Genomic DNA, 22,818 nt, shown 5'->3' on the forward strand with positions numbered 1-22,818 from the left:
CACATTTCAAGCTAGCTTTTACTCATTTGCTTGTCCCTGCTTTTTCTATAACACAAGATGATGACTTACCCATAATTATTACAATTACATTTGTAACATAAGCATGGTAGATGTTCACCTGCTGCCAATTTCCATTATGTACTGAATTTATACTACAAAAGCTCAGCTTACTTGAACATTTACTTTCATGATGAATGTACTCCTACAGCTGTACCTTTCATTGCAGCCTGCTTTGTTAAAGACTTGTGCAGCTGACCTGAATAAACCCAGGGTTGTCAAGTACACCTTTATGGTATGATCTTGGGGTTAATCGCATTAAAGTGGTGGTGTGCATGAAGGTCTACCTCTGCATGGGTAGATGCAAAGCCTTCAGCAGTACCTTTTTTTAGTTATTTGTTATGATACTGAATTCCTGTTTTTAATTTGCATAACACAAAATTGCACTGTCTTTTGATAAAACATTTGATACTATAAATACGTAATTGTGTGTTGTTCCATGGCTATGTCATTGAAAAGTATTACTGTTTATATGCCAATGCTGCACAGGTGTAATTTAGATGGCATTCTCCTCTCCCCAAAGCAGTAAACCCATATTTGCCTTTTCCTCAAATCTGCTATCAAAATATTGAGTTAGAAACATATCTTTATCTGGTAATTTTACACATTTTTTATACAAAGTTTTAGTATAATCTTATGAAACTGTCCTATGAGCAGAATGAAAGAATAACTCCAGCTGCTTCTTGAAATCTAATTTTCATACCTGCTGTGGAATCTTTCTTTGTGGAGGAATAGCATTAATTATTGCTGCAGTTTGTGTTGCATTTTGCAGAAAAATATGCTGAATATGTGACTTTGAAATATACATACTGTGGTAGTTTTTTTAATTACACAGATGAAATAAAAGTGAATTAGAATACAGTCAGAGACTTAAAGTGCTTATCTCATGCTGTAGTGTAGTGAATGAGTGTATTGCTGTCTTAGGAGAGGGGATTGGTGACTAATCTAATGACATTGCGTTTGAATACTCAGTATGGTTGTGAAGTTTGCATTTTCAGTTCTGTGCAGCACACAGTTGTCCTTTATCACTTCTCTGTTTAAGTTTTAGTATTTCCTTTCCTTGTTTCTAGGAGTGAGAGGGAAAGACTGTTAAGTTAATCAAAAGGTGGAGCTGATCTAGTTCATTTTCCAGAAAAAATATCTTGCTAAATGGAGCACGAGTGTTCCATAACTAGGAAGCCATTTTAAATTAGTTTTAATTTTTTGTTGATGTAATAGGTGTCATATTTTAACAAAAAATTAGGTGTCATATTTTAACAAAAAAAAAAGGAAAAAATTATCTTAGCTGCACATTGTTCACATTTTGTGGAACTCCTATTGTTTTAATTTTTAACAGCATAAGCAAGCTGGTCTGATTTTTACTATTGATGCCAAAAAGCATGGTTGTACATAAGTATTTTGCTCCCTTAGAACTATGCTTCTGGAGAACTTAAATACTTTCTCTGGCATCTAATTTAATAAGCTACTGTAAAAGGAGATGTTACAAAAGTATACAGCTCTAAGATTGTTGTTGTGTGACATTTTGTACCTGTTTTGGCTAACCAGAGTTGTGACTACATTCTCATCATTATATCAGATGCATTTAAATAAGATATGTGATTCATGCATGTAGCCCACTTTTTTCCCACTCTCTTCATGTTTTTCATTGACAGCTTAAATTTAAAAGATGCAAGCTAGGTTAATGCATATCCCTTTTAGGGATGTATGGGTTTACAATACATCTTTGTTAGCTATATGCCATAAAGTCAGTACACAGAAAAACAGCTCAAGGAATTTGTGTTTCACAAAAGGACTGTAGGACATTGCACAACATACAAACACTTTGAGCTGATGTCACTGTCTGCCCAGATTCATTTTCCTTGATTTGCCTAATTTTATCTTCTGCGTCTTGTTCCTTGTTAGTGTACAAGTTCAAAGTTTTCATCCATCCAAGCCAGTATCATCCCCATGTTTTCCTGTTCCTCTGTTACTTCACTGTTTTACTGATTATCTGAATGCTTTCCCTTTTGCTTTTTGATTGTTTCAGGTAGTAATACATTTTGCCTGTATAACAGCAGTGTTAATTCAGCCCTCTGTAGCTTCCAGGCCACTACGTGTTTTACTTTGGAATTTAATCAATTTGACAGTTAAATCTTCCTTGAATCCTGACCATATCTCTCAACTGTCCAGATTTTTGCCTCATATTTTTTGTCTGTTCCTCATAACATTTGTGGTTTTCTGGCAAATACCTGGGATGATCTGAGGATTGAAGTCACTAAACTAAATAATGACATACATTTGAGTTTCAGACTTCAAATCATTCAGAAAATGTATGTTAACACAAACGCTGTTACTCTGTCAACTTTCTAAGTTTATAATAGCAATATTTAAAAATCTGTCCCTATTTTGGGGCCTTTGTCCCCCCATTTTGTCAGGCTTTGTCCAGATTTCTTGTACTAAGTCTGTACACCTTCATTGTTTTGGAGGTTATGGGGGGATGATAAAAGGGGCTTAGCTTGTGATCACTGAAGGTGTTTGTACTCTCAGCCAGCCATACAGTGAACATTCAATGATCATATCACAATTGTTTTATTTATTATTTTTTGTTAGCTTAGTTAGTCAGGGAGAGCAGGCAAGCATGTCAGCAGAGGAGTATGGCAAGCTGACAAGGAGCCAGTTGGCTGAAATGTGCCAGACTAAAGGACTTGTGTATGCTAACCTAACTAAAGCAGACATGATTGCAGCTTTAGGCACAGCTGCATCACAGAACAGCAACATCGAGGACAATCAGACTGGCTGTGGAGATGTAAAACTCTCAGAAAATGGACAGTTCAACCTTTCCACATAGGACTTAAAAATCCATCTGGAGCTAAAGAGACTTGAATTGGAGGACAAGGGTTTGGAAATAGTGTGTGCGAGTGTGTGTGTGTGAGTGTGAGGGAAAGTTAGTTGGTAGTAACTTTTGAGCCAGAAAAACATCATCCTCATGGATAGAGTGAGTCCCATGCACACATGTTTAACGTGGTTTACAGTGAAATTGGTATGTTGTCTTGAGATACAACAGAAAGGAACTGGGGTCTATATTCAGCAATGGAATAAGGATTGAATAACATGGCTTTGGATTTGTAGATATTCTGTAATGTAAAAGATTATGGCAAAATAACCATGCTTGCATTCAATTTATATCTCCTGCAGAACAAGATGAACTCAAAATGCCCCAGAAGCTACAGTTGGCAATGCATAGTTATCATAGCACTTTCTAAGGCTGCATTGGTCTTGAAGTCTGTCTGTAAATGAAAAGTGCTCCTTATATTGAGAGTTCGAGCTAAGGTTCAAAACAATTAATTTTCTAGCTAGCCTGCGTGTGTAGTAAAATGGAAGCCTTCAAGGAAATGTGTGTGTTAATTTATCTTTGCTTATGGGAGGGGGTGCAATTGGTGCAGAAGGAGAGGGTGGTGACCCCTCTCATCTGTTCAGATGTTCGTAGAATGTCTGTTTGTCTTATTTTTAGTCTTTTCCCCTCTATAAATTTGTCATTTTCTGGTAAATCGATGAGGATTAAGTCGCCGGCTAAAGCTAAATGGTGACATACACTTGAGTTTCAGAGTTCATATCCTTCAGAAAATGCATCCTAACTCAAATCCTGTTATTGCAACTTTCTATGTTTATAAGAGCAGTTTTTAAAATGTGTCCTTTTGGGGCTTTTTCCACTTCATTTATTAGGCTTTACCTGGTTTACCAGATTTCTTGCCCTGTCAGGTTTTGTGGTATGGGGTGGATGTTGGGGGGGGGAGTGGTCATGATTGCTGGACACAGCAACTGTATGTACAGTATAATAAACATGCTTCAGCTTTCTAGTCTCTGGGGGAAAAAAGATTGTTTATGATAGAATCTGCGACTGTGCTGTTACTAAACTTGTCAAATGCAATGTGGCAGAGAGAAGAGGGGAAAGAATTACAGGACTGATGGATTCAGGGAGCATGATTGTATTAGTTATAGTACACAGTATGTCTGTAAGCATAAAACAAGTAGTAAAAAGAAAATGTATCATTTCCTGCAAGTGTTGTGTGTTTTTTGGTTGTATGGTTTGCATTGTTTTTCGGCATAATTGATACAACTACATTGTAAAGCTGTGCACAGTTTTCAGAAAATATTTTTGGGCTTGGGTCTGGGAAGGTAATGTGGAGTTGTTTGTAGTGAAAATTTAAAACACCTCGATAATCAAACTTTTTCATGCATTATAGTAGTTGTGTCTTAAAAAATAAAGGGCTGCTTTCTTTGTGTAAAACAGGATATTTAAGCAAACTTGTCCTTACTTAACTTGTGTGTGGCCAAAGCCAAAAAGTAAGCATCAGATTTCTCTTCTGTCCTGGCTAATGAGACTTACGATGATGGAAATGAATGTACTGTAACAGAAGGGGAGGGGGTGAAGAAATAAAGTAACCTCAAAGAAAAAGAAGAGTAGATAGTGGGAGACAGACACAAAACATTAATATTTTTTTCTAATACAGTGTTAACGGATAGATTTCTACTGTTTGTGGGAATTGTAAAGTTGGCTAAGCAATTTGAGTGTGATGTTTATGTTTCAGGTCGATATTGCAAACGTTTCTGATAAACAGTCTTTTTGGAGGGAAGGGGTTCTTGTCATTTGAACCACAACAATGTTCTGGGGATAGTTACTTTTATTTTATAACAAAATGTTTGTATTTGGCACGTAAATGTAGTTACACTAGGAAGAATTTTGGTACAGGACATAGAAAATGGAGGTAACAGATGAGAGTAATCAATGTGTGTGTCTGAATGACAATAAGGAAATAGCTGCAGGATAAAACTGAATTGTGGATAAATACAGAATACACTGTTATTTGGACCAATTTTAATTCCTGTCTGATAGTGGAGTAGAAAAGGAAAATACACAATTAGGAGATGTGAATGTTGTTGTAGTCACTAGTATCTTTTGGCTTTTCCTGGTTAGGGGTCGCCACAGCGGAACTCCAGTCTGCTAAAGATTGGTAGTTGATTTTTACGTGCCGAGTTACCAGCCCTGACGCACAACCTTCAACGAAGGTACGCCCATTCACGCATGTCTCCACACTGAAGATGCTATAGCTGAGAATTGAACCAGACAGCAACACACAACCGCAGCACCACCACCATGGTCTAATTAGGTGTGAATATTAGTCATTAATAAATATAAGCATATTACACAAGTGAAACAGTCTCTGCCAAAGTGACCCCCTCCAGCATATTACTACCCCTCCTCCCATTCTGCCCTAACTGAGGTGGGTTCATAGGTTCATAACTAGGCTATCTGCCCTAGGGCATTTATAAGCCTAGCCAGAATGTGTTTGGCTTTCACCACCCATTTTAAATTTATTTTGTTATGCCCTTTTTCGAGGTTAGTATACTGTGCCTCTGTCTAACAGTGACACAGAAATGATACCCGGGGTAAACCTACGATCGCCCATCCACTCATCAAGATTCCTCTTGAAGAGAGGAAATGAGGGACTCTGCCTAACCTGGACTGGGATTTTATTCCAGAGTGAAGGGAACCTCTGGGTTATGAATTTGTCCCTCCAGCATGTCCTATTTATTTCAGTGCTGAGGTTCAAGTCTCTTGAGTGCATAGCTTGATGGGATTTGGATTTTCTGAGGTGCAGCATGTCCATTAATTCCGGGTTGGACATGGCTTTATACGTCAGGCACAGATTGCCTCTGAACAGGCGGTATGCCACTGAGTAGAGCTGGAGTTTCTTTAACCGGGCAGCATATGGCATCTGTTTGAGCCCTTTGATCCTCTTGGTGAGGTACTTTTGGGGTCTTTCCAATTGCTGCAGGTGTCTGGTAAGGTCCATCCCAAAAGGGGCATTGTACTCAATTATGGGCCTGGTGAGGGTAAGATGCTACTCAAGGGCAGGGTCATACCGGCCTGGTCTACATGCTCAGAGAGCTCCTTTATGTCTCTTTTCATGTAGTCCAGGGAGGTACGTCTCAGGTCATTCACACCAGCATGAACAATGACCGAGTCATATTTGTACTTGCCTTGCAGTGACCTGAGTGCTTGTGTTATGTGGCGGATCCTAGCGCCCGACAGGCTGCTCACCGTGACCCTCTCCTTGTTCAGCCTGGTGAGCGGGACGTCAGTGTGCCTGACGATAGTCACCTATTACAAGTGTATCAGGTGTGTTGTTTAGTCTTAAGGGCTGTGACTGCTCGGTACACTGGCTTTGTGAGATATGTGTTGCACGTGTTTTGTTTTGGGGTAGCGGTTGCTTAGGTGTCTGCTGCTTAGGCAGATAAAATCTCAGGACATTTGCCATTTTTTTAAATTTTTTGTCAGGACACAACTGCCCAAAGAGGGACTGTCCCTCGCAAAGTGGGACAGGTGGTAACCCTAATTGAACTATGCTGACTCATTTGTAAAATTACTTGGTAATTATACAGTCTGAATAATTCATTACAATATTTCAGTTTGTTATACTGTTCCATTGGTTATTCATCAGTGCTGTCTATACTAGGCAAAATGACTCAAAAGAAAGGGGTGTTAAAATCTGTAGTCTAGTGAACGTCCATCAAACTAATATGAAACGGAGGTCAATATGTATATATAATATATATTGATTGTGGCCTTTTCCAGTAGGTATCTGTCTGCATGTCTGTCTGTTAACTGACTATGTAAGCTAGTCTGTGAACATCTCAATGCATTCGTGCTTGAAGTGTTTGAAGCATTCCTGAATTTCACAATTGCCTGTTGCAATTACTGAAGTAAGCATCACGAGTGCAAATTACATACAAAACAAGGCATTATGACAAAAAATACTTTTTGTCTTAATTAAATAAACAAACCAGCCACAATTAAAAGGTTTTTAAATATATTTAATAATAAACAATAAAAAGAATAAGACAATATTCAATAACTCAATGAATAAAGTGACACAGTTCAGAATTGCAGGAAATACATTGCAGGACAATCTCAAAATACAGAAAACATCTACTAATCTTGCTATATTGCAATCTGTCCCTAAGAGAGGTTACTTATCTCTCAGAAATGTGCCTAAGCCCTGGAACTGGAAGTCATAAAACAGTAGTAAACAGTTTTACATTTGAAACCTGTCATTTTGTCTGTTTCCACACAAAAGAACTTCTGGCTGCAGTGTAGACATCCTGTCTTGTTGATGAGATAACACAGTCGTAAAACAATTCACTTCATTTGTTACCTAGCATTTGGCAAAACTCCTTCTCTATCAATACAGACAGTTATAAAACAATTCACTTCTGTTCTTACTGTTGTCAAATTTAACTCTTTATGTTCCAACTTCTACCTTACAGCACACATCTGCATAGGTATAGTTACAATACACACATCTCTGTTCTTTCCCAGCAGGGTACACTGGTTACATTCTTGAAGCTCAGTACAGAACATACAGTTCAACACACACTTCTGCACCAATAGTTTAATATACACATATGTATAGTTTTTTTTTTACATTTGTAAGACAAGCATAGGAAGCATATTAATATTCAAAAATGACACAGAATTATGTACATTGTACAAAATAACATCTAGCTGGGCTGGCAGCCTCACAACCGCTTTACCCAAAACTTTGGCCCAAAAGGGATGATGATGCATTTGTTGGCATTCGGCTTGCAGTCATTTGTATGGCACCAGTCATTTGTTTGGGTGAGACCCTCTTATTCAGAATTGTTTTATTAAGTCAGTGATGTGAATTCTTTACTTTATTCATTGCAAATTTGTTGGCTTAATGTTGTGGATTGTAATACTGTAGGGCTGCTAATGTTGACATTTTACCTACTTTGGACGGCTGGAGTGGTTTTCGCAGTGTGAATTGGTAGTACAGTAGTAGTGAATTAATGACAGTGCCAGTTTTTTTCATTGCAAGTGAATGACTTTTCTTGGGTAGCATGCAAAGTACACAGTATTTAACTTGAAACTTGATGGTACAGCTCTGATTATGTCATTGAAAGCTGCCATTCTTGTAGCAGTAAGAAACTGTTGATTACATGCAGCTAACCATACATGTTCATAGCTCTATCGCAGTCCATCTGAATTTCATGAATTATGAAGAACTTTTCAAAATGCCCAGTATTACTGGCACAGAGTACAGACCAACAGTCACAGTAAATGTGATGTGCTTTATGCGTAATGGGTGTTTTGAAGACTAATGGCATTAGTACTACAAATGAAACAAAGTGCCTCACTGGCCCTCATGTGTAATCTGCCCAACAGGATGGGTAACTGTAAATTCATCCCAGGGATATTTTTGTGTTATTTTGCAGATGTGAAATGATCCCTTGAACACCATTAACATATACTACTACAAGTATGGATAGTTTTAATTTTTATTTCCTTATTTTTTAATGTAAATTGTTAGCCATTGTTTTAAAAATTATATAACTAGGAATAAAGTAGTTAAGTTACTCCTCTTTTACTTTTCAGATGGCTTCTACATCTGGTCAAACCAAAACCGTGGAACGCAAGATAGCGGACGAAAGAAGAGTCTCAGGAAAAATGGACTGATGAGTACTTCTTTGTTGAATCTCATAAAGCGCTGTCTCGTGTGCAGAGAAGTGGTATCCGTTTTCAAGGACTACAATTTAAAAAGGCATTATATTCAAACGCACCCCAAATTAAGTGAATTGCAAGGAGTGTCCCGTCAACAGAAAATATCAGAATTAAAAAAAAGTCTTACATTTCAACAACAGCTGTTTCGAAAATCAGCTACTCAACCGGATTCTTTACTGAAGGCAAGTTATGTTGTAGCAAATTTAATTGCGAAAAAATCCAAGCCATTTGCCGATGGTGAATTTGTTAAAGAATGCCTTGAAAGTGTAGCAGACATAATTTGCCCTGAAAAAAAATCAGAATTTTCTAAAATCAGTTTATCACACCAGACAATCGCAAGGCGTGTGGAAGATATAGCCAAATCTATTGAAAATATGTTGGAATCTCGGTGTGCAACTTTCAAGTATTACTCCATAGCTTTGGATGACAGCACTGATATTACAGATACGGCACAACTCGCCATATTTATTCGTGGTGTTGACAACGATTTCAATATTACTGAAGAACTGGCCTGTATGGTTCCACTGAAAGACACAACGAAGTCTGCTGATCTGTACAAGGCAGTAAAAGAAACACTGGCAAGATTTTCCTTGACCATCACAAACCTGTCTGGCATAGTAACTGATGGTGCTCCAGCTATGGTTGGAAAGAGGGAAGGACTAACAACACTGATGGAAGAAGATGCAAAACAGATCAGTAATGTGCATTTCATGAAGTACCACTGCATTATACATCAAGAAAATTTGTCTGCACAGACTTTAAAAATGGAAAATGCTATGAATGTTGTTGTTAAAACAATAAATTTCATAAGATCCAGAGGATTAAATCACCGCCAGTTTCAGGAGTTTGACTACTTCGGAATCTACCTATGGAGACATCTTGTACTTTACTGCAGTGAGGTGGTTAAGTCGTGGAAAAATGCTGAAACGCTTCTATGACTTACAAGATGAAATAAAGTCCTTTATGGAGTTAAAAGGAAAGCCTGTACCTGAATTTGAAAGTGCAAGCTGGATGGCTGATTTAGCCTTCTTAGTAGACATCACTGCTCATTTAAACGACCTGAACTTGCACCTCCAAGGGGAAAATCTATTAATAAATGACATGTTTCAAACAGTGACGGCATTTGAAATGAAACTGAAATTGTGGCACAGTCAGATTAAGAACAATAGCTTCATTCACTTTGCAACACTGTCTGAGCAAAGCCATGCAAATACTGAAAAATATGTGGCATTACTTAATAGTTTAGCACAGGAGTTTGAGAGCAGATTTCAAGATTTTAGAAAACACCAACAACAGTTCAGTATATTTGCTACTCCATTCTCAGTTGACATCGACATGTTGCCTGCAAACCTGCAACTGGAATGCATAGAATTGCAGTCAGATATGCAACTTAAAGAAAAATTTCTGCAAGCATCTTTATTTGACTTTTATAAGTTATACCTACCCAAAGAAAAATATCCATCACTTCACGAACATGCCCTGTTCATGACATCTCTTACGGGGAGTACATACATTTGCGAGCAGTTTTTTTCTCGTATGAAGCATACAAAAAATAAAATCAGAACAAAAATTTCAGATGAGCATCTTGAAAATACTCTTCGCATCGCCACTACATCTATCAAACCTGATATAGACGCACTGGTATCAAAAAGACAAGCTCAGTCTTCACATTAAAAAGGTTATGCTCATAATGTTTGTCTACTCTACTACACAAAAGAACAATCCTGACTTGACAGCCTGAACCTCCTGATATGGACACTTAAGTATAACAAGAACTAGGACCAATAAGTTTGAAGTCTGCAAAGGTCTGTGCCTGGCTGCACCCTTGTGAACTGGTTTCACGAATAAACATTGCCACTACTATTTTATTATAAAGTCACTTATTTGTTTAAATGTGAGAAATGCAGATTGGAGAGGCAACTGCAAAACAGCATGTGAGTTTACCTTGTGAAACTGGAGTGTGTTTTGGCATACTACCATATTCTTTGTGTCTCCACAGTAAGCGGGTGAACCAAAGTTAAATGTGTTGTACCATCTGTTAGTGACAGTGAAACAAATGTAAAAATAAAAATTGTTCATTTTTTAAGAAGTAAAAGTGTCATCATTCCTGATATTGCCAGTGCCATATTTCAGGGACAGATTGCAAAGCTAGAAACAGAAGAATACATGAGCGCTTTGGACAACATATGGCCATTAAGGACATGATGGAAGACATGGAAACCAGCAAAATCACAGGTATGATCTCATACAAATTGAAAGGTATGTACCTGTTAATTTTTTTTACAAATAAACTTTACTAAGATGATTTAACTGTTTTTTAAATAATTAGAAAGAGATATTGAATTTTAGGGCAAATATGCATTTATTAATATTTATTAATTTATTTATTGTTCAAATTAACCTACAACAATACAGCCACATTAGTCCGCATAAACCAGTGCTTTTTTTTTTTTTTTTGCTCTTCAGTTAATGTGAGACTTTTTTTTTTTTTTTTTGGTCCTCACCTGCCGTTTGCCCCCAGACCATTTTTGTTAACTCAATGCGGCCCTTGCAACTGAAAAGGTTGGACACCCCTGACATACAGGGAAGGAATAACATTTAAAAGAATGCAGGACTTAAATGAGCTATGTAATGTTTGACTGAAAATGACTGGATAGATAAAATATGATGTACGTTTGCAACTGGGAGTGTGTCATTACGGTTTGGGATATAAAATGCTTGCAACTAGGATTGTGTCAGTGTGGTTTGTTTTTATTTATATAACTGTATGCTTCTTGTTTAAAAACAGGGCAGGAATTGAATAATTGATGTAATGTTGCTTAGATTATATAGCAATGTATGTGAAGCATAATGTTTGTAAACGTGAACTTAATAGTTTTAACTATTTTTATATACATGTAAATTTGCCTATGTCACGGGTAACAATTCATTAAAGGTTAACAAAAAAGTACTCAACATCCTCTCTCACACAACTTCATACGCTCATAGCACAAAACTGCAGGTAATAAATAATTTAAGAAGTGCAAAACAAAGAGGCATGCTAATATGCGATAGTCGAAAATAAAAACGCAACAGCAACTGCATGGTTCTAGTGCGAATAATTTAATCAAATTTTAGTCTGCAGTATTCAGCACAGTGCCCTACAGCCTAATTAGAAAAAGGAGCACATAATCAAAACAAGAGCCATTGTAACTTGGTGTTTCTAGTAGTATCCACTCCAAGATAATGTTTCGGTTAAGGTGAATACAAGGTCACCACCACTAAACGTTGGGTGGTTGCAGAGTTGAAAAAAATATGTATCAGAAGCAAAATCCAGAGTTTATTAGAATAGGAAAATCCTTGCAGGAACAGTCATTAAGTAACAAACAGACCTAATGCTGGAACCCCGTGTCAGCAAATAAAAAACGCAACAATGCGGGACAACACAGGAGGCAAGCAAGTCACTGTTCAAGAAGTTACTTTTTCAGAAGCCTTAAGCATTACCAATTAGATATATGTAGTCAGTCTTTTATGAAATCAGTACTCTGGTTGTCAGCTGCCATTTTCAGGGCCTGTCTTCGCTTGAAGTACCGATATGCCCGCATACTGCAAATATAACCTCCATAGACTGTCAGTAGCATCATAGAGCCAGAAAACACTTTGTAGCCAATATCAGCAATACGCTTCCCTGAAGGCATGTTACCCAAAGTCTCAAACACGATAAATATAGGCTTGCAAAATAGAAAGATAGACGCTAATGCCCAATATATAACGCTTACAAAACGGAAACGTGCCAAGCTATACTACCTCCTAATTGAGCACAACAATACAACTTCGTGGAAATTGAAGCATCTAATAGACTTATGCGCCGGAAGTTATACTTCAGAACCACCAATTTTTCTCAAATCTATTCTGTTTTTATTTCCACTGTTGTAGTTTTCGGTTTGCAACTTTTATTTATATTAGTATATCTGTATTTGGACTTTAGAATGCATTACAAACAGATTGTGTAAACTAGAACTTATGACGGACACAAGGTCAAACTACCATCTCATACAGGACAAAGGGTAAACATTTCCGGAAGACTACGAATATTATTTTAATGACGTATTTCCGATTGGCGACACGAGTATTATTTGGTATTATGTGAATATTCGTTATGATTGGGTATAGGGATTTTTAGTTATATCATTAGTCCAGCAGAAGGTGGTGTGTAAAGAGAAGAGTGGGTCATTAAGGTATAAAGGAAGGATTGCGTTTGAAAGGGTTGGAAACCGTAGGAATGGCCGAACAAGTGCAGAAAAAACTGCAGGCAGAGCTTGAAAAATACCAACAGTTGCAGAAAGGTAACATATGTTCTTTTAGACTTCGTGTGTACAAAATGCAAGAACTTGTGACGAAACGGCCGGCAAGATCCCTTGCTCAGACGTAGCAGTGCTTTGCTGAGTAGAGTATATAGAGGATAGTGAATTTAGCAGCATAATTTGGAAGAACAGTATATATTCAGAATAAGTTTTATGTAAAGCTGTTTACAAATTCGTTAACCAAAGGGGTAGGCTGTACTTAAAGCGTTCTCTAGCCATGACCTGGGCTAAAGGCAGTACAATTACACTTTGTAAAGTATACAGAATGTATAACATTATAGCATTTGTTTGAAGATAGATTATAGCAAAGTAAGGAAGGTAGGCACATGAGTATTTTAACTCTATGGAACAGATCTGCCTTAGGAGCCATTCTTGTCCTGCCATATAATCCTTGCTAAGTGAGGACTAACTGAAGTGGTGGAGTTGTGGGAGGAGTCTGCTAGAATGTATGCTGGGTGAATTGGGAGGAATGCAAGGGGATAGCAAGATGTGCAATGTGAATGCCTTGAATAGATAGGTTTGTATTGCACCCCTTGCAGTTTTGTGCAAAGTGGGTTGGTAAAGTGCCATGTAGAGTCTGCCTGGGACGGCATGATCGACAGTCCACAATGCTTTGCCAGAGATGGCCTGCACCTGTCGCCCTTAGGATTCCGGATACTGGCTAAGGCTCTTGCCACCCCTATAGTGCCTTTTTTAGGCAAGGTTCAAATGACAAATTCACCACCGTAACAGGTACAAGCAAGCAAAATCTGAGGGTAATGCTACTCAATGCTAGAAGTCTAAACCTCAAAATGCACTCACTCGAGGCACTCCTTAAAATGGAGAACATTGACATCTGTGCGGTGACAGATGACCTGGTTCAAAGCTCCAGAGAGCACCCCTGCATTACCAGGCTTCAATTCATACCACACCTTTCGGCACTAAGGGTGGAGGCGTGTCCATATTCATTAAGGATATCCACACCTCCAGGCTAGTTGCGCAGCATAATGCATCCGAGATTGTCCAAGTGCAACTAACTCTGGGCAAGACCGTAATCCAATTTGTAGCTTGCTACAGACCCCCCACCATGCCCCGGGATTCACACTCCTCATTTCTTGAAGCACTGGAAAGTATTAGAGTACAACCCAACACCCTAATAATGGGCGATTTCAACTACCCCACCATTAACTGGGAAAACTACTCATGTACCAAATCTTTTGCTCAACGTTTTCTAGAATTCATAAATTCCAACGCCTTGGATCAACTTATTCACACCCCCACCAGGGGCAGCAATATCCTAGACCTGGTCATTACCAACATGGGGAAACCGGTGTTCCACACCAGAGATCAGTTCCTCGTTGGTCAGATCCAACCACAAGCTAATCAGCCTAGACATCCACATCCCACCCCCAGCCCCAATTAGGGAAACCATCATAAAAATCTTCTCCAAAGCCAACTTCACACTACTTAAGACAGAAGTGGCAAACTTCATGACACCCATGCAGACGGACAATAGAGGTATGACTGCCGAATCCTACACAAATGCGCACGAGTGCATGGATCATGCTGTCCCTAATAGAACCAAGATGTTATCCTCCAAAAAAAAGGAAGCCAATTTGGTGGTCCTCTGCCATAAACAAACTCTACAACAGAAGAAAGAAACTGTTGCAAAAAAGAGTAAAATCCCATGACTGGAGGAACTCCCTGGTCAACCTCAGTAAGAAGCTGAGATCCCTCATAAAATCTTCCAAAGCTAGTTATGAAAACAAAATTGCCACTGACTCTAAAGATAAACACAAAGCATTCTATAGCTATGTCAAGAATCTATATGGGAACACTCAGATCTGCTCTGAGTTACAGCACAATGGCACTAAATATACAGAACCAACTGATATTGCCAACATCCTAGCAGATAGGTTCAGTGCTAACTTTACCCCCTAGAGGGCCCATCTCTATACCGGAAGAATGCAAAGTTCCTATAATCACGGCTGCACCGGTAAAAAAACACACTCTCCAAAGACAAGAACACAGCATCCATGGGACCTGACAATATCCCAGGCTGCGTTCTACACGAACTACAGAATGAACTGGCACCCTACCCAAGTACCATGTTCAATCATAGCCTCACCTCAAGCTTTGTACCCACTGAATTGCGTACTGCGACGGTTATCCCACTCCACAAAGGGGGAGCCACGACAGACCCTGGGAACTACCGCCCCATTAGCCTGACGAGCCTGGTCTGCAAGGCCATGGAATGTATCATTGTGGAACTCATAAACAAAGACATTGGTAATCTCCAAACTCTGGACCCCACCCAGTTTGGATTTGTAAAAGGCAGATCATGTCTCCTAAACCTGATTGGCTTCTTTGAAGCAATCACCAAAGCCATAGATGAGGGTAAAATGGTTCACACAGCTTATCTAGATCTCGCCAAGGCTTTCAACACCATCCCCCACTCTGGAATTATAGATAAGCTCACTAAACTAGGTATAAATTATGTCACAAGATGGTTGCCAACTGGCTCACGGACAGAACCCACACTGTGAAAGTAGCGGATTCCAAATCCGACATCAGACCAGTGATAAGTGGAGTACCACAGGGTTCAGTCCTGGGTCCTCTCATGTTTGGTGTCTACTTCTCTGAAGTGCAAGCCAACACAGAAGGTCTTTGGCTAGCAAAGTTTGCAGATGACTGCAAAGTAGGAGCCATAATCGAAACTCCTAACGATGTGGACAAACTACAAAAGGGCCTCACGGAGACAGATACCTGGTGTCAAAGCCATGGCCTGAAGCTCAGTGCCAAAAAGTGTATTGTCATCCCCTTTGGTAAAAACTCTGTACCCATGAACTACCACATAGCTGTAGTCTACTTAATGCCGAAAATGTGATGAGACCTTGGGACACAGGTGGACAGTAGTCTCTCCTTTGATAATCACATTGCCACAGTGGTCAGGAAATCCTTCTATGTGGCTCATTTCATCACAAAAGGAGTCTCATCCAGAAAAAAAGAGGTCATTGTTCCCCTCTACTCATCACTCATTAGAGTAGAGTACAACGCCCCTTTTGGTATGTACCTCACAAGACATCTACAACAACTGGAAAGACCACAGAAATACCTCACAAAGAGGATTACTGGCCTCAAACAGATGCCCTATGCAGACCGTCTCAAAAAACTACAGCTTTACTCCATCGCATATCGCCTACTCAGGGGCGATCTCTACCCAACATACAAAGCTATGTCAAACCCAGAGCTGTTGGACATGCTCCACTTAAAGAAATCCCAATCCCTCCGAGCAACACGCTCTAGGGACCTAAACCTTGTCACCACAATAAACAGAACATGCTGGAGGGATAGATTCCTGTCCCAGAGACTTCCCATACTCTGGAACAGACTACCTATCTATGTCAAACAGAGCTCCTCATTAGCACTCTTCAAGAAAAATCTTGATGATTGGATGGGAAATGGGAAATTCACCGGGGATCACTTCTGTGGCTCTGCTTGACAGGGGCACAGGAAAATAATTTTCTTGGGTGGCGAAAGCCAGGGTACATTTTTTGGCTAGGTTTGTATGGGCCCTAGGGCTGATAGCCTAGTACCTACCTATGAGTGTGTGAGATGCCATTTGGAGCAGCAGAGTGTTGATTGAAGTGGTGGAATGCAGGGAGAGTGCCTGCAGGGTGCTAGCAGACTAGTGGAATGTAGCAGGTGTATCAGATAGACCATTGGAGTGGCTTGACCACTCACATCTGTTTCTCTTACAAACCTTGCAGCATTGTGCAGGTTGGAGTGACACGTGGATTGCTGGAGTACCATGTGGAGTGTATCTCTGCAGACATAGCAGTGCTGTCCAACATTGAATGCCAATTGTTGCTTGGCACAGTGTGTTGTGTGGAGTGCCAGGTGGATCTTCAGAGTGTTGGATGATGGTGCTGGTTGATCCAGCAGAATACCTCTTATAGACATGTCTGTCTGGTGAACCCAGCTTTGTTGGGTAGAATGTTTGATGCACCTGGCATACAGTCTGTGCCAGAGGGCTGAAGAGTGCCAGTTGGTGTGCTGGGCAGAATATGCTGCCTAAATTCTAGGTGAATGACACACATACTCCATAAATTATTTACTCATGGTTAATTATTTAGGAAACCTGTTTCTTTTAATTTATTTTATATTTGTTGGCTAGGTAGGTGTGCTCTTCCTAATACCTTTTCAAACACAACTGTGGCCTTATGGCTATATGCAAAGAATATATACAGACCTGTAGTAGTGAAGCATAACAGAAGTAGATAAAATATAAAACATAAAACTTACAGCAGTCTGTGAGTCCTAAGCATAGTGCTTTTATACAGATAGCATTCAAGTGAGTCAACTCCAAACCTCTTGGGCTCTGTTTAGCCTCCACTAATAAGCATCTGGAGCCATGGAATTGCACTTTCCATAAATCTGTGTAGCCAGCTTGGTTGAAATGGGCATCCTGAGACAGTGTAGCAATTGTGTCATATTTACTGGCAACCATTGCTTAAACAAATTGACACTGTGTGAGAGATGAAATTTTATGATGCTAGTGGAGGCAAAGCTCTCGGACAAAGCCAGTACAAATAGCCAGCATGTTGTCGCTACCATACAACACTAAACTAAATCAATCACACACTGCACAGGTCCAACACAGAGATGTACATATGCTGAGGCTGTTTAAAGTATTCAAATGCAAATAGTCCAGCAACATCCTACCAAACCACCAGGTAGACCGATTGTTTTGGGTCGAGGATCTCTGACAGAACCATTATCTGCTTTCTTACAGAACATCTACAACCACTTCTTCATCTAGTCAGATCTAGAATCGGACACCACTCAGTTTCTCAATATCATCAATGACACACAGTTGGAACCAGGTTGGCTTTTATGCACATTGGACGTTACTACCCTATACACAAATATCCCACATTGGGTAGGATTGGAAGCCATCCTATTCTGGCTAAATAAAGCTGAATTATTTACTCCAGGTTTCAATACTCTTCTTGTTTGCTTAGCTGAACATGTTCTTACTAAGAATGTTTTTTTACTTTCATGGGAGATGTTACTAGCAGTTAAGAGGTACAGCTATGGGAGCGTCTTTCGCTCCCATTTATGCAGACCTTTTCATGGGCTACATCGAAGAACAATTGATATATGAGAACCGTAACATATATTTCTGGATAACATGGACATTTGGAGACGCTATTTGGATGTTTGTTGGATGGTGTGGAGGGGTGATGCTGGATATGCCCAGGAATTTGTGGAATATTTAAATGAAAAGTGGGGGATACACTTCACACTTAATTATGATTGCAAGCAAGTCACATTCCTGGATGTTTACATCTCATGACCATACACTGCAAACGGAGGTTTATAGAAAATTTCCCCAATTTTAACACCTTCATGCTTCCAGTTATCACCCCTTCCACATCATCCAGAATTTTCCTAAATCCCTGTTTTTATGCATCAAGCGTATATGTTCTTCAGATGAAGCCTATAATACCAGTAAAAATGATCTATCCCAAAGATTTCTAAACAGGGGCTATCATACAGACAACATTAGTAGGGCATGTTCATTTGCTACTGAACAAGGCAGGAGGACTTTGCTGACTTATGGGAAGGGATCCCAGAGAAGTGATAGACAATCTTCCCAACCTATCCGTCTGGTCACAGCATTTGGAAGCAATATCGATGGCTTCAAACGCATTATTAATAACCATTGGGACATTTTGTTGGCCAATGAAAAATTAGCTGGAATGCTCTTTCCACAATGTCTTTTTTCCTACAGACGAGGTTGTACAATTAACTCCCATTTTACTCACTATAAACATTCCACTCCTATTACTACACAACAGACTACTTTATTTGGGGACAAGTTAGTTGGCAGTAATCCTTGTGGCCATTGCAGTGCTTGTACACATGTTTGCAAAACAAAAGAATTTACCGGCAGCAATACCCCACATATTTTTCAAATCAGATGCTTTGGCAACTGTAGCAGTGACTGGGTCATCTATTTGGCCACCTGTTTGTGCTCTGCCTTTTATGTAGGGCAAGCATCTCTGCCATTAAAACATAGGTTCAGCGAACATCTTAGCGATATAGGAAATAAAAGAATATCCAATGCTCTTTATAAAGATACAATGACCCATGCCACTGCTAAATTTCAATTTATAATTTTTGACAAAATTCAAGGAAATAAATCTAATAAAACAGGTCGGCATTCTATATTAAATAATAAGGAATCTGGATGGATTGTCAGGCTGGGGGCCCAGCTTCAATGAATTAAGCTAATTTAGGCATGTACCAATCAACTTTGACTCTTGTCTGATATTGCATTATATAAATGTTAAGTGAATGAATGTTAGCTAATGCACTGAAGAAGGCTTTACTTTTGGCCGAAACCGGTTTGCTGTTCGTTTTGCCACATTAAAGAATTTTATATTCTACACATCTCCTTGGTGCTGGACTATTTTGTGTGTTTGATTACATTTTGGTTTGGTCCGTGCAACTTGTCTCACTTGTGTGGGGTTGAGTAAGGTTGCAGCATCGCTGTTTAAAGTAACCTACTAAAACCACAGAGGTCTCTTAAATGTAACCTAAGAAAAAAGTGCTGTCAGCATCCTCACAAGTACATAATGCAGGCAGCATTCTGAAGTTAAAGCAAATGTTAAGGATTTATGGCTGAGCAAGATTGCAGATAACTCTAAACTCGGTGCTGTCATAAATTCTCTAGAGGGCACCACAATCCTCTAAATGGACCTTTTCCAAAGAAATAGCTGGTGCCAAAATAATGGACTAAAACTAAATGCCAAGAAATGTGCAATGGTATTCTTTGGCAAGCATGACTTCCCTTGTAACTGTCATGTTGACAGCCCACTCCCAAAAGTTGATCCTAATGTCAGGCATCTGGGAACTTATGCCAGCAATGAAATGTCCTTTGGTCATGACATAGCCGGTATTGTAAATATGTCCTTTTGAATCTCACAGCTTATATCTAAAGGTATGGTGTCCAGGTCCAGGGATGTAATCATTCCACTGTAGTTTGCTCTTATTATCCAGTATAATGCCCCTTTTGGTATACACCTGTCCAAACAATTGTTAGAGCTGGAATGACCATAACACTATCTCTCAAAAAAAAAAAAATCAAGGACCTAAATTATAAAAGCTATACAAACCATCTAAAAACCTTGTCACTCTTCACAGTATAGAGCCTCAGTAGATTCTGTCCTTTTAGACCTATTACACATTTGCAGGTCCAGTGGTAGCATGCACGTCTGCTCAAGGGATTTAAGTCTTTTTTATAGGCTCATAGGCGAGTACTAGGCTGTTGCCCTGAAGGGACATTTTAAGTTGAGCTATGTTACCAATTTGTCAACTAGCTGTGTTATCCCATAGGTGTTTAAATAACCTTGCCATGGCTATATTTAAATAGTTCTCATTTATAGCAGATTATTTTGATTGGGTATCACCTTCAGTGTATTTGGGTTCCCTACTGTAAGGCATGTGTTTAAGCACTGCTTTTGTCCATTAGGAGGATGGGGATCAGTCCTGGGGTTAATTTTTATTTCCCATCCCTGGTCCAAATTACACTTAAAAAGGGTCATAGAAGGCCATTATTTTACATAAGGGGAGTCTGTCCCATAGTAATGGTATCTCTAGGACATGTACCTGTCCTTGCAAACCGTTCTGTTTGTTGCAGAAGAGGTTGAGCAGGCATATGTTGCATTTTAGTAGTCTGTATGAGACAGAGTATGGGGACATGGCTTTGAGATATTCCGTGTAGGTTACATGTCTTCTTCTTCTTTCGGCTTTTCCCGGTTAGGGGTCGCCACAGCAGATCACCTGTCTGCTCATGATTGGCAGTGGAGTTTTACAGTGTTGAGTTGCCAGCCCGGCGCCCAACCTTCCACAGAAGGCACACACATGCACACACTCATGCCTAGGGCCAATTTAGAGTATCCAATTCACCTACAGCATGTCTTTGGGATGTGGGAGGAAACCGGAGCACCCGGAGGAAACCCATGCAACCACAGGGAGGACATGCAGACTCCACACAGAAGGCACCCCAGCCAAGGATCGAACCGGAGAACCTCTTGCTGTGAGGCAACATCGCTAACCGCTGCACCATGGCCGCCATATGGCCCACTATTCTTTATGTAAGGAATCTCTGTGGATGCTCCAGGTGTTGCAGGTGCTTGGACAGGTACTCAGCAAAGGGGACATTGTTCTGTATGATGGGCCTAACAACATCTGGGTAAAGTGGGACAGTGACCTCTCTGGACCTAGATGCTATTCTTTTATGTATAAGCTGAACAATATGGAAGGACTTTCTCACAGCAGTGAACAAGTGTTGGTCCAAAGCTAGGTCACTGTCAATGTACATGCCCAAATCTCTGACTTCTGGGTCTATTGTTAGGGAAGCATTGTCAATATTATAATTCCCAGGGGTAGTTGATTTTCAAAGGACACAATAATGCACTGTTTGTCATGTAGTTTAGTACATGACTCTGACATCAGTTATTTGTTTGGGATAAGCCCAAATGTAGGATATTGGAGAACTTTGGAGAGTAATTGACTGGTCTCAGCTTGCAGTTATCCACCAACTTGGGCAACCGTAGCCCTTGATGTTTGATTTGACTTCTGAGAAGTAGATGTCAGAACACCTGCCACATGACAGAGTGATACCACTTGTGACAAGCGTTTTTGTTCAACTTTACTCTGTATTTCTGTAGGTTCAACTTTTTGGCTTATCACACACGATTAGATCCAACAAGCTCTGCCTCATAAGTTGCTAGGATACAAGTGCATGCTACTGCACCCGCATTCTGTGAGCCAGTTTGCAAGCCATCAGGAGACATAGGGGGTTTATTTCTAGTTTAACAGGCTTATCTATAATGTGTGAGTGGGGTATAGTATCAAAGGCCTTGTCCAGGTCAAGGTAGCTAGAGTGTACAATCTTCCCTTCATTCATTGCTTCCATGACTTTTTCAGAAAACCCCACTTGGTTGAGTTAGTTTGGAGGCTGAAGTTGAAAAGTGTTGTTAGGAGCATAAAAATCTTTTTTTTTAACACTATTTAATATGCATCCTGGGATATTGTCTGGGTTCATGGAAGCAGTACTTCTGGCATTTGAGACTGCCTCCAGGACTTCATCTTTGTGATAGCTGGGTCATATGGTTCCCTAATATTTTTGGTGAAATTACTGCAGGGTGAGGGGGTTGAAGTTTGATCTGAATTTTTCAGCCAATATGTTTGATGTATCCTCAGCTTCCTTATAGGTGGCATGATTTATGATTAGCTCAGTTGTGTATTGCCCTTGAGACTGCCTTTTTGCAATATAAATTGAACATATTAGATGAGTAGGTATTTATATCACATAGAATACCACTTCTATGAAGCAATCTTCCACTCTGTATAAAGAAAAGTACTTCTCTTACTCTATTCGAAAAGTTGGATGACTGGATGAGGACCATCAATTCATCCCAGCATCGTCATCCCTCATGGATAAAGGGCCATAAGTAAATGTCCCAGCATATATTTGTTCTGCCCACTTCTGGGTTATTTATACACAAAATGTAAAAGCTAAACAATTACCAGAAGAATGTGAAGATGGGTTTCATATGATCCTGTCACAGTAACCTATAAGTACTATGAGCCTGTGAAGAGCCATATTGCTAACAGTAGTCAAGTGTCATAACAAAGTATTGAATCATACTGTAGAAGTGGGTAAGAAACAATAGTACAAGTGGTGTACATTTTACATCTTAAATTATATCTCCTTTTTGTAAGCTATCTGCATATACATGAGATGCTACTGTGCTACACGATGTACAACAAAGACTTAAACCCAGGTAATGTTGACAGTTG

General features: G+C 39.5%; 2 protein-coding genes across 2 annotated transcripts in view; one reads left to right on the forward strand and one right to left on the reverse strand.

Moving 5' to 3' along the window:
• Positions 1 to 11,706: 11,706 nt before the first annotated feature.
• Positions 11,707 to 12,563, reverse strand: LOC122811590 (cytochrome c oxidase assembly protein COX14). Its single transcript, XM_044083535.1, has one exon. It carries the CDS (start codon positions 12,295 to 12,297, stop codon positions 12,121 to 12,123), a length of 177 nt encoding a protein of 58 aa, XP_043939470.1. The 5' UTR covers positions 12,298 to 12,563; the 3' UTR covers positions 11,707 to 12,120.
• Positions 12,564 to 12,671: 108 nt separating this feature from the next.
• The window catches only part of PFDN6 (prefoldin subunit 6), a 123,173-nt gene continuing 113,026 nt past the window's right edge, over positions 12,672 to 22,818 (forward strand). Inside the window, exon 1 of the mRNA XM_044083534.1 lies at positions 12,672 to 12,945. Coding sequence (XP_043939469.1) covers positions 12,882 to 12,945 — 64 coding nt within the window. The 5' untranslated portion in view covers positions 12,672 to 12,881. The remainder of the gene's footprint in view (positions 12,946 to 22,818) is intronic.

This window comes from Protopterus annectens, chromosome 9.part0, assembly GCF_019279795.1.
Source record: "Protopterus annectens isolate FY-2018-M chromosome 9.part0, PAN1.0, whole genome shotgun sequence".
In the NCBI taxonomy this organism is placed as follows: Eukaryota; Metazoa; Chordata; order Ceratodontiformes; family Protopteridae; genus Protopterus; species Protopterus annectens.